The following is a 12,423-nucleotide window of genomic DNA, read 5'->3' as shown; positions in this document are numbered from 1 at the left end:
TGATATGCATTTAGCTTTAATTCTATTTGTTCCAACGACTTGACACCTGTCCACATGTTTTGTTTTGTTGTCTGTCTCCCCCTTCTAGACTGTGAGCCCGTTGTTGGGTAGGGACCATCTCTATATGTTGCCAACTTGTACTTCCCAAGCGCTTAGTACAGTGCTCTGCACACAGTAAGGGCTCAGTAAATGTGATTGAATGAATGAATGAGTAATAATCGTGGTTTGAAGCAGCATGGCTCAGTGGAAAGAGCATGGACTTGTGAGTCAGAGGTCGTGGGTTCTAATCCCGGCTCCACCACATGTCTGCTGTGTGACCTTGGGCAAGTCACTTAACTTCTCTGAGCCTCAGTTACCTCATCTGTAAAATGGGGATTAAGGCTGTGAGCCCCACGTGGGACAACCTGATCACCTTATATCCTCCCCAGCGCTTAGAACAGTGCTTTGCACAAAGTGCTTAACAAATACCATCATTATTACTACTATTATTACCCTGATACGATGAAGCAAATTAATTGCAAAATGCTGGTGAGTGCAGAGACTGAGTAGAAGGCATTTTTACCTCATTTCATAGATTTTTTTTTTAAAACCTTCTAAAAGACGAGATTGTGTCTGCCATAACTAGTACAATTTTATGCACTCTCTGTAGTGGTGGTTGGGGGAAATCTTCACTAATAGCATAGAAACAGTCTTATGGAATAACAAATTGTTGGGTAAGATGAAATAAACTAAATCTTGGGAAAATAGACCTCTAGACCTACATTTCATGGTTGGTACTATCTTGGTAGAGCTGCCACTTTTTCAAAGCAGTTCCTTAATCTAAGGTGATCACATTCCTGTTTTGAATGGAGAGTTTTAAAGGGAAATTTTCTTCCCCAACTTGTGGATGCTGAAACTGATTCTTCCATCTGCCAGTGTCGAGATTTGAATGGTGTCTATCAAATAAGAAAAGCTAAAAAATCAGTAGATTTGAGAGAGTGATACCATTTTTCCCCATTCTATGAATTTTTCATTTCATTCCATAACAGTCAAAATGTGATGTCTGGGTCAGGTCTCTGTCCTTGCTGTTTGAACAAAAGGTCCATGAGAAACTTTTTTCATCTTCTATTTACAATTCAACTACTGCCTTGGTGAGTGCCTTTTGGGGACCTCCAGTCCCAAAGCTCGAGTATCTTCAGGTTGATCTGGAGGAGAATAGAACATCTCACTGAGGAGCTCTGACCAGAATTCTATTCTTTTCACCAGGAGGACTTAAAAATTATTGGGGTTGTCTTTCTCTGTTGCTGATGAGATAGCCCTTTTCTCTTCTTTCTTGACCAGCCTGCCTCTGATACCTGTGGTGTGAGACACTCAGCCACTAATTTGGGAAAACTCCAAGCACAAAAGTTCGGCTCAGGAACACAGAGCAAACTGAAGACCTGGTTCCCCTTTGGAAAAGAAGCAGGGTGGTTTAGTAGAAAGAGCACAGGCTTGGGAATTAGAGGACCTAGATCCTAATTCTGGTCCTGCCCCATCATCAGTGGTATTTATTGGCCGTTTACTATGTGCAGAGCACTGTATTAAGTGCTTAGGAGAGTTCAATACAACAGTCAGCAGACACATTCCCTGCCCACAATGAGTTTATGCCACAAGTTGCTAAACTTCTCCATGCCTCAGCTACCTCAGCTGTAAATAGGGATTAAGGCTGTGAGCCTCATGAGGGGCATACACTGTGTCCAACCTGATTAGCTTGTATCTCTCCCCCCAGCGCTTAGTGCAGTGTCTGGCACATAGTAAGCACTTAACAAATGCCTTAAAAAAAAACTGTCCATAAAGACCTAAGCTATTTGTCTTGGGTTTTAGAAATACACCTCCATCATTAGCTTTCACAAGCTCAGGAAGACTCAGAATGATTTTAGAATCTGGAGGGGGAGTAAAGGGTATTCTTCCTCATCACCTACTTAATCACCAGGGCAAAGTGTTGGAACATTTTTTAATAACTTTTCCTCAAATGCAGAAAGTGAATGTATGGCATTTCCTCCTAGGGTATTTTTACTTACTAATTAGGCAGCACTCAAACTGTAAATGGCACGTTCTAGAAGGGGCCGGTACTGATTCTTAGAATCATTTGTCTATTCCACAACAGATGTAGAAGTTTCGTGGGGTCAGTTGCTTTTCCTCAAAGTTTCCTAGCAGAAACTGTTCTCGGTTCCAATTAGTCTGGGTAATTGCCTTACTTTTATAATTGTATAAAGAGAGAATAGTAGGAAGAGGAGGATATTGTGGTCTGTTTGGTTTGAGCTTCGGAAGCAAGCGTATTTTTAAAAGTACTAAATGCAGATTCAGGAAAGCATAATTTTCTTAAAATAGGGTACATTTAGGAATGACATCTTGACTCTAAATACTGGCCAAAATAGTGATTTCCTCTCAAAAAGAATAAAAAGAATGACAGCAACAAGGAAAATCACCCCCCCCCCACTTTTTTTTAAAATGGGGTGGACTGATCAGCATGGCCTTGTGCAAAGATCACGGACTTGGGAGTCAGAGGATCTGGGTTCTATTCCCAGCTCTGCCATTTGCTTGCTGCATGACCTTGAACAAATCACTTATCTTTTCTGGGCCTCAGTTTCTCCATTTGTAAATAAGGATTAAATACTTGTTCTCCCTCCCTCTTAGACTGTGAGCCCCATTTGAGACAGGATCTGTGTCTGATCTGATTATCCTGTACCTACCCCAGCGATTATTGCAACGTTGGCACATAGTAAGTACCTAACTAGTACTATTGTTATGGTATTTTATCTAGTGCTTAGCATGTTCAATCTGTCACCAAAGCCTGTGAGTTCTACCTTAACATTGCTAAAATATTCCCTTTCTTTTCCATTCAAACCACTACCATGGTAATCTAAGCATTTATCTTCGCCTGCCTTGATTAGTCTATCAGCTTCCTTCCTGACCTCCCTGCTTCCTGTCTCTCCCCACCTCAGTCCATACTTCACTCTGCTGCTCAGATGACTTTTGTACAAAAATGTTCAGTCCATGTTTCCCCAATCCCCAAGAACCTCCAGAAACTCCTTACGATGGACTTGAACCCTCGTATCTCAGTCCTCTAAAGCTAACCTACTCATTGTACCTCGATCTCCTCTGTTTCACCATCAACCCCTTGCCCACACATCCTGCCCATGGCCTGGAATTCTCTTCCTCTTCATATCTGACAGGGAATTACTCTCCCTCCCTTCAAATCCTTATTAAAAGCACATCTTCTCAAAGAGTCTTTCCTTGACCAAGCCCTCATTTCCTCTTCTCCCACTCCCTTCTGCTTCACCCTTGCACTAGGATTGCACCCTTTGTTCATGAGAAGCAGTGTGGTTCAATGGAAAGAGCACGGGCTTTGGAGTCAGAGGTCATGGGTTCAAATCTCTGCTCCGCCAATTGTCAGCTGTGTGATTTTGGGCAAGTCACTTAACTTCTCTGGGCCTCAGTTACCTCATCTGTAAAATGGGGATTAAGACTGTGAGCCCCCTGTGGGAAAACCTGGTCACCTTGTAACCTCCCCAGTGCTTAGAACAGCGCTTTGCACATAGTAAGTGCTTAATAAATGCCATTATTATTATTATTATTATTCACCCTACACATGGAACTTACGTACATATCTGTATTTTAATGTATTTATATTGATGTCTGTCTCCCCATCTAGACCGTGAATAGGGAATGTGTCTTCCAACTCTGTTACACTGTACTCTCCGAAGTATTTAGTACAGTAAGCAATCGATCAATATGATTGGCACATAGGAAGTACTTAACAATACTAACCAGAGTTTATTTCCAGAAAACTGCAATCAGTGTGTATGCTGTTATTTAGTGGTAGTTTCAAACTGATTTCAACAGATTCCAAAAGTGGTGCGCAAAACCTACAAGTGTTCGGCAGCAGCCCCGTGCTTCCAAATTTGAAAGAAACGGGATTTAAATCTGCCTTAGGGCTGAGAGAAAGAACACTTCATTTTTTTACCATAGGGAAGAAATGAAACAATACTCCAGAGATGTAGACAGAATATTATGTTTAGCCTTAAAGTTTATTTCTAAGTTCCTTAAAGATAGGCTACCAGAATGAGTCCAGCTGTGAATTATAATACTGGAGCCTGGAGTTTGATCAGGGGTTAGGAATGTGTTGACCCCAAGGTTGCTACTGCTTTTAGTTCCCCAGGAGACCAGTTATGGAACTGAAGGATTGGTAGGGTTTTTAGATTACCTAAAATGTCACAGGTTGGCTAGGCACCTTTTTTTTTAATCTCACCCTTTTAAATGGAACAACTGGGCCTTGCTTTTGGTTTAAACTGGAGAGGTTTTTATATGTTAGTTTGCAGCACCAAAAATCACCTTATGTGAAATATCTGTTACAGAACTTGTTTGGATGCAATTGCCACCTGCAGCAATTTTGCCCCTCATTGTAGAGGCTACGGTGATGAGAGAGAGAGTGTGTGTGTGTGTGTGTGTATGTCTCTGTCCCAAGCTATGGTGACAGAATATTCCTTGTGTTGGTCACTTACTATCTAAAACCTTGACCCTGTTTTCAGGAGAGATTGATTAAATCTAGTTGTGAGTATGATGAAGCTAGTGCCCTCTCCTTTGGAAATGAGGTACAAGAAAACAGCATGTGTTTGTCAGCGCAGCATGAAACAGCTCTTATGGGGATTTCTTCTCTTAATACTTTCTCTTTTCCATAGTGGGCTGGAGTATTGGATGGGCTTCTTGCTTGCATATGGTACTGCAGGCAGTGTGCCTATATTTAACAGTAGTGTGTGATTTGATAAGAGGGAAGGGACTGGATTGCAGCCCTACAATGGGTTCTGACTCATCTCATCTAAACATTCAGGCACATTTTATCTTTTGCTCTGAGATATTATTGGAAGATAGAAGCCTGGTTCAGAAGTTGCTGGATTTTACTCTTTCCTTCCTTGGCACCTGTGATATTGCCAGGACTGTGGTGGGCCACACACAAATATTTAGTCTGGGTAAAGGTGACCTTATCCATGACCTTAGCCACATGCTGTCTATTAAGAGATATCTATGTCCTTCCAAGGTTGGAAACTGTTGTTGCCCCAAGGCACTAGCTGTTTTTTCCTCCCCACCTTCTTGGACTCCTGTTCTCAGCTGGATCACTTTATCAACTTGGCACTCTACTGACAAATCCAACTGGCAGCACAGATTTGGTGTCCTCTGTTCCAAACTTAGGGCTGAAATCAGGTAGGAATTCAGACCTGGAACTCAACATCTTTTTTTAAACTAGGGGCCTACTCTGTGGGGTGGTGCAATGAGAGGGGCTGAGAGCCACTGGTATTAGCAACAGTGAGGGATTTCACCCTTTTTTATATCAGGAACATTTAATCTGCACATCTCTACTTCCTAGCTCTAGGAACACTAAATAATATTCATATATTGTCATCAGTATTAGCAGCAGTGGTTTTTGCAAATGTTTTGGGCAATACTTATCATTTCACTGTCATCACGAAAGCAAAAAAATTCCAATCTCATCTTTAAATTATTTAGCCACCCAGGCCCCACATCTCTACTGTTAAACACACAGTAAAGTGACATCTTAGATAACGTGGTACAGCGATAGGCAGATGGAAGACAGCAATAGAAGACAGACCCACTTGGTATGGGCCATTTAAAAATAGGGTGCCATAGAGGAGAGGTTCCAGGAGATAGCAACAGCAAGAGGCAGAAACAAAAATGGCACCATGCACTATGGGTAGCAAAGGCCACAGTGTGGCAAGGGATGAGTTTTACATGCCTCCTGGGTGGAAGCTTTTGTTACTAACATACCGGTCTCATCCACACACACTGATAAAACTGTCATCATCAGTAGTGTCCTCTTTGAATCTCAGGCAGCTCTATCTATTTCCATGAGGAAGGAGACACTGGAAAGTTGGAAAACAAGAGGGAAGGTAGTACATAGCCAAGTGAAAATGGCCCAGCTTACTTGGTTTTCTATTGATCCTAAAGTACGCACATTATAGTTTTAGAAAATGCCCAACTCTTGGGTGTTGTCACGACTCTTCCCACATTTTAGAACTCATACAGTTCTGGACACTGGGGATTCTTTTCTCCAATCCATCCAGCATAAAGACCCTCCAGAAAAGTCTTAAAATGTAAGAAAGGTAGAAGTACATAAAACACTGGCCATTTCACTGCTTGTTACTTTGTTATTGTGTGGGAAATGGGCTAGTAGGAACTAGGAATGAAAGTCATAATGCCAAATTCTACATGGTCATGTGGAAAGGGCCTAGACCCTGGGTTCTAGTCTTGGTTCTGCCATTAGCCCATGCCAAGTCATTTAACCTCCCTGGAGCTCCTCTTCATCATGTCTCTTAAATGTGGATAGTATCTACTCTTCCCTACCTCACAGGGGTATTAAGATAAAATGAGATGTGAAAATTCGTATAGCCTTTTAGTGTCCAAAAATGCTTTCACATGTACGGGAGGCAGCGTGAGCGTGGCCTAGTGGAAAGCTCACGAACCGGGTGTCAAGACCTGGGTACTAGTCGTGGCATGGCTGCCTGCCTGCTGTGTGACCTTGGGTAAGTCACTAAACCTCTCTGTGCCTAAATTTCCTTATCTGAATGATGGGGATAAAATACCTCATCTCCCTTTTTCATTCATTCAATTGTATTTATTGAGCACTTTCTGCAGAGCACTATACGCAGTGCTTGGGAGAGTACAACGTAACAATATACAGACATATCCCCTGCCCACAGCGAGCTCACAGTCGTGAGGTGGAGACAGCTATGAAAATAAATAAATTACAGAGATGTACCATAAGTGCTGTGTACAGTGTTCTGCACACAGTAAGCACTCAATAAATACGATTGAATGAATGAATGGAGCTGCGACGCAGGTAGAATAAAGGGAGTAATTCAGGGAGCTGCCGAAGGTCCTTTTCACACCATGAGCCCCATTTGGGACTGTCTCCGATCTGATTATCTTCTATCTACCCCAACTCTAAGCAGGGTGTTTGGCATATAATATGCACTTAAATACCAGTCTTCTTATTACTGCCTGAAGGTGGTTTATTATTTAGGCTAAGACCAGTTGTGTCATTCAGAAGGAAATTTAGTTTATGCAAAATCTAATTTGCTTGGGATAGAATGTATGCCCCACTACACCCCACACTGTACTGTTTGTTTCAAGCTAACCCATTCCCCTTGCCTCTTTCCCACCTCTCACTTCTGCCCCTAGCACATGCCCTTCCTCCTTCCTTCAACTTCCTTTCCAGACCACAACTCTTCTCATCTACAAAGCACTCCTGAAAAATCTATCTTCTCCAGGAGGCCTTCCCTGCTCAACTTTTCCTTTCTCCAGGTCATATCCTCTGAACTACCATCTCAACCCTATAACTCTACCCCCACAACTATGAGCTGACAAACGCCTGTAGCCTTTCTGAACATATCAACTTTATTAATTAAACATCATGGCCTAATGGAAAGAACATGTTTCTGGGAGTCAGAGGACCGGGGTTCTAGTCCTGGCTCTGCCATTGGCTTGCTGGATGACCTTGGGGAAGTCACTTAATTTCTCTGTGCCTCAGTTTCCTCATCTGTAAAATGGGTATTCAATATCTGTTCTCCCTTCCCCTTAGACTGTGAGCCCTGTCTGGGACAGGGACTGAGCCTGGCCCAATTATCTGGTATCTACCCCAGTGTGCAATACGGTGCTTGGCACATAATATGCACTTAACAAATACCATTAGCATCATTTAAGCACATCCACATATTCAACCTTTTATTCTCTTCTTCCTCCTATCTGTAATTTTGTTTGCAGTCTAGCAGGGAAGATAGACCCAAAACGTCTTTTTGGCAGGAATCATATCTACCAACTTTAGTACTCTCCCAAGTGCATAATTCAATGCTCTCCCAGCAGATGCTCAGTAAATACTGTTGTGATCAAGGGAAGGGAAGTGGATCTTACCCATTAGGTCTTGTGTCCTCAATGGCTCTGTCTACTGGGATCAGATCGCTCAGATAGACATTGAAGTTTCCCTCTTTCCACCTCTTCTTGGCACTCTCCTTCTTCTCTGCAGGAACGACTGCAGCATGCCCAAACTGGCCCAGAGCGTTGGGGTCCCTTGGAGACAGGGTCACATCGAGAGTGAGGACTTTGTGCATTCCAGGATCTTGAGGTGAATAGATGTTCTTGAGGCTCCGGTTCTGTTCCCTAGATGGATTCTCGGTAGCTAAATGGGCCTTGATGAGCGCTGCACTTCGAACCAAAGTTTGGCGGGTCTGAAACCTGGCAGCCTCAAGTGAGATGTTTAAAGGCAAAGCCTCTTCGCTTTTGTTCCTGGGAGCGGGGGTTCCTCGGATCTTTTCTGAAATCTCTGTGAGGGAGACTTTAAAATAGGCTTTGGAGTTAGGGAGGCCTGGGATATCTGTTTCCAACTGCTCCTTTGTAATAATCACAATGGGACTCTCAGAGTCATTGTGTACCTTCCCACGACCCTCTCTGGTCCCGTCTTCCTTAAGATGGAGCCCTAGCCCTGTTTCATTGGCAGAGAGGGTTTGAGGGTGATCTGGGTTTGGCATGAGCTCCGTGATGGGGAAACTCCAGTTTTTCCTGGCTATACGTTCATTTTGATTTCTTCCCTTCAACTGAGCCTGGCTTTTCTTTAGGAACATGGTTTCCTCAGCTCTGGGCATGGATGGGGAAGGTGGGGATTTTTTTACAACTCCCTCAGTTAGCAGATCTAGGTTTAATTCAGGTGGGGGATATTTCAGGGTGGCCCCCATTATCAGGTCTCCCACAGTGGTGTGCTTTGATGCGGGTGTAAGTTTCCCTCCTAGTGGAGATAGTTTTTTTTCAGGAGGGACCTTGTTTGAGAGTTTGACAGCTGCATTTCCTGGTGCTAAGGTAGTGGCTGGTGGAGTCTGCTGGGGTATGTGGGAAACTGTATATTTTACACTTGCCACCCTATTTAAATTACTAATTTTGACTTGATTTCCCCCCTGTCCCTCTTGCGTGGAAAGAGAGGGCTTTGGGCTCAGCAGATGTCCTGGGTCACTCTTCAAAGGCACAACCACTTTATTTAAACCTATTCTAGTTGTTGGGCTGCCTCTATCTGCACCTTTGAACAGTTCTTTTCCAACCTTGGGTTGGTCTAAATCATCAGCTTTCCCCCGTTCCTCTTCTATCCTCCTATATTTTTCCTTTCTGTAGATCCTGCTGGGAACTTGGATCTGCTGCCCAGTGCTCCTGGGAGGGAGAATCCCTTGGTCTCGCAGAACTTTGAACCTCTCTCTCTGAATGAAGTCTTCTTTGAGGACTCTGGTATTAACTTCACTGAATGAGAGGCGGAGGGCTGCCATGTCAAAGAGCAACCAAATGACAGATGCAACAAAGATGAAAGCCAGGGCTCTCCCACTCCCTCGAAAAAACTTCCGGATCTTGTTCATCTTCCAGTGTGCCTGTTTTAGCTGCTTACCTTCAGGTACGTGGCAGCAGGCAGCCAGCAGTCAAGGCCAATCCCCTCTTCTCCAGACCCGGCACGGCAGCAATCCAGAGGGGAAACTCAGCTTCTCCTGCTTGTCTGTCTCTGCTGCTTGCGTGGCATGTTTAAGCAAAGCATCTGTGCTTCCCCAGCCCTCCCCTGGTCAGTCTAAGCCACGTTTAATCTCCGAGATACGAGGACATTAGGCTACCGGTGTTGTGGTAAATTCCAGCAGCACATTACCTTCGCATGGCTCGTCTGCTCTAACTGTTCTCCAAGTCGTTCAGAGCTGAGAGAAGTCGTGAGGCAGCTGTTTCTTTTCTCCTCACGGTTCTCATTCTTCAAGCTGTAACCCAACACCCCGTACACAAGGAAATGATTTCAGTCCATTTCCCAGGCAACGTCATGCTGCTCTCACCTCAGTGCCTTTTTTTTTTTTTAACCAATTAAACCGGACCCTATTGCTTAGATATGTTAGCAAACTCAACTAGTCCATTAAATGTTAACTCCTTTCTTCCTGCTCTGACTGGCATGGCTTGGTTAGCTGTCAATCTGTGTTACCAAAGTTTTTGATTCATGCTGACCTTTTTCAGTGATGAATGGAGTTGTTCATTTCACAGTCTCGTATGTGGGGAGTAGAGGACTAATGCTCTGGCAGGCATTTTTTTTTTAAACTTTTTCTGAGAAAATCCACAAGGGTAAAACTTGGTAAGTGGCAGCAAGGCTTTAACAGTGATTAGAAGGCTTGCACCTCTAGACCTGCCTCGAAGTGTACCCTAGAATGCTGATGTCAGTATTCTGTGCTTGTTCGCAAATTTCAGCATTCTCCAATCCCTCAGACTTGTGGTTCTGTCTCACTGCAGCCTCTGAGCCCTGATAAATTGATTGAAACCACAGATGCTAGCACCCGCGACCAGATGGAAGCTGACAGTAGGGCCTATCAGAAGGCCTAAATTGAGTGTACAATCTCATGGCAAAAATTACCCCTGTCCCGCAGCTCAGTAACAACATCATCACTGGAAGAAGAAAAATATACTGTGCAAGTACTGTACTCCTAGCCCATTCCTTCTAGCTTTTCCATAGCTACCTGTCCTTAGTTTATGTCTTATGCTGTCGAGTCATCTCCTACCCATAGCATACACTACCTGTCCTAGAACCCCATAAACTCAGTGTCATCTTTGACTCCTCGCTGTCTCTTAACTCTCACATTCAGTCTCCTGTCAAATCCTGCTGGATCTTCCCTGACCCTTTCCCAAACCCCTCATCCAGACTCTTGTTTGGCTAGATCCTAATATGATACTTGCCTTTGGCAATGGAGAGAAGGGGCCATGATGGTTCTAATCTTCCCAGTGACTCGCTACCCATTTTTTTAATGGGTACTATGTTCCAAGCACTGCACTAAGCACTGAGGTAGATACAAGATAATCAGGTTGGACATAGTCCATGTTCCAGAGGTGGCTCACAAGTCTTATCTTCATTTTACAGATGAGTTAAATGAGGCACAGATAAAGTGACTTGTCCAAAGTTCCACAGTATACAAGTGACAGAGCCGGGATTAGAATCCAGGTACTCTAACTCCTAGGCTGTGCTCTTTCCACTAGCCTTCTGCTGTCTAGGTTGACATCTGCTGCCAGAATCCTGGAGGGAACATCCATTTCTTTCTAGGCTTTAGTTACATTTAGTTAAATAGAAAAGCAGTATCGCCAAATGGAAAGATCACAGGCCTGAGTTCCAAACTCAGCTCCGCCACTTGTCTGCTGTGGAAACTTGGACAAGTCATTTAACTTCCCTGTGCCTCAGTTTGTTGTTGTCATATGCTGTCCAGTCGTGTCTGACCCACATCTCTCCCAGAACGTCCCACCTCCATCTGCAATCATTCTGGTAGTGTATCCATAGGGTTTTCTTGGTAAAAATATGGAAGCAGTTCGCCATTGCCTCCTTCCATGCAGCAAAGCTGAGTCTCTGCCCTCGACTCTCTCCCATGTTGCTGCTGCCCAGCACAGGTGAGTTTTGACTTGTAGCAGATTGACTTCCACTCACTAGCCACTGTACAAGCTAGGAATGGAATGGAGATACCTCTGCTTGACTCTCCCTTCCGTATTTGAGACTGGTAGAGTACTGAAAACTCTCCAGGTATTACTCTGAGTGGTGGTGCCTCAGTTACCTGATCTGTAAAATAGGGGTCAAGACTGTGAGCACCATGTGGGAAATGAACTGTGTACAACCTGACTAGTTTGTGTGTACTCCAGTGCTTAGTACAGTGCTTGGCATGCAGTAAGTGCTTAACAAATACCATAAAGTCATTTAATTTTTCCATGCCTCAGTTTACTCACCTGTGAATTGGGAATTAAAAAACTTCTCCCTCCACCTTAGACTGTAAGCCCTATGTAAACTGGGGAATGCGTTTGACCTTATTAAGTTTTATCCATTTTAGGATTTAGTAGTCATTGACAAACAGTGAGTCCTTAACTACTACTCTCATTATTATTACTATTATTATTATTCCTACAGTCAGTCAATCGTATTTATTGAGTTCTTACTGTGTGCACAGCACTATAATAAGTGTTTGGGAGAGTACAATACAACAATAAACAGACACACTTCTCCCAGATCCACCTCTTCCTCCACACAGCTGTCACTCTTATAGAAGCTCTGGTCATAAGATGGATAGCAAAGGTAAGAAAGAATGATTAGAGCCTCCAAGCTCAGGGCTGTCCACCTTAGTAAGTGTAAGCATCTTTCCAGAGTCCCTGGGGAAAGAAAGCCTGGTGCAGTTTCACTGTAGCAGTGATAATCTGGTCTGGGCCCACTGAGGACTTGCTCTGCCTTTGCCTCAGTTCCCTCAAGAGCCTGGGTTTCCCTGTCAGGGGCGTTAAGGTGCCTTATAAATACAGTTAACCCTTGGGGTAGCTCAGGGATCTTCAGATTTCCCATCCCTCTTGCTTCCCCTTCTCTTTTCCACT

General features: G+C 43.8%; 1 protein-coding gene and 1 non-coding gene across 2 annotated transcripts in view; both read right to left on the bottom strand.

Annotated features, from left to right (window-relative positions):
* GALNT5 (polypeptide N-acetylgalactosaminyltransferase 5) overlaps window positions 1–9,592 on the bottom strand; it is a 35,705-nt gene extending 26,113 nt beyond the window's left edge. Inside the window, exon 1 of the mRNA XM_038751456.1 lies at window positions 7,945–9,592. Coding sequence (XP_038607384.1) covers window positions 7,945–9,425 — 1,481 coding nt within the window. The 5' untranslated portion in view covers window positions 9,426–9,592. The remainder of the gene's footprint in view (window positions 1–7,944) is intronic.
* Window positions 9,593–11,473: 1,881 nt separating this feature from the next.
* Window positions 11,474–11,611, bottom strand: LOC119932648. Its single transcript, XR_005452392.1, has one exon. It is a non-coding gene; the product is annotated as a small nucleolar RNA SNORA7 (small nucleolar RNA).
* Between the last annotated feature and the right edge of the window lie 812 nt (window positions 11,612–12,423).

This window comes from Tachyglossus aculeatus, chromosome 9 (genome assembly GCF_015852505.1).
Source record: "Tachyglossus aculeatus isolate mTacAcu1 chromosome 9, mTacAcu1.pri, whole genome shotgun sequence".
NCBI lineage: Eukaryota > Metazoa > Chordata > Mammalia > Monotremata > Tachyglossidae > Tachyglossus > Tachyglossus aculeatus.
This window is presented reverse-complemented; position numbering and strand designations above follow the sequence as displayed.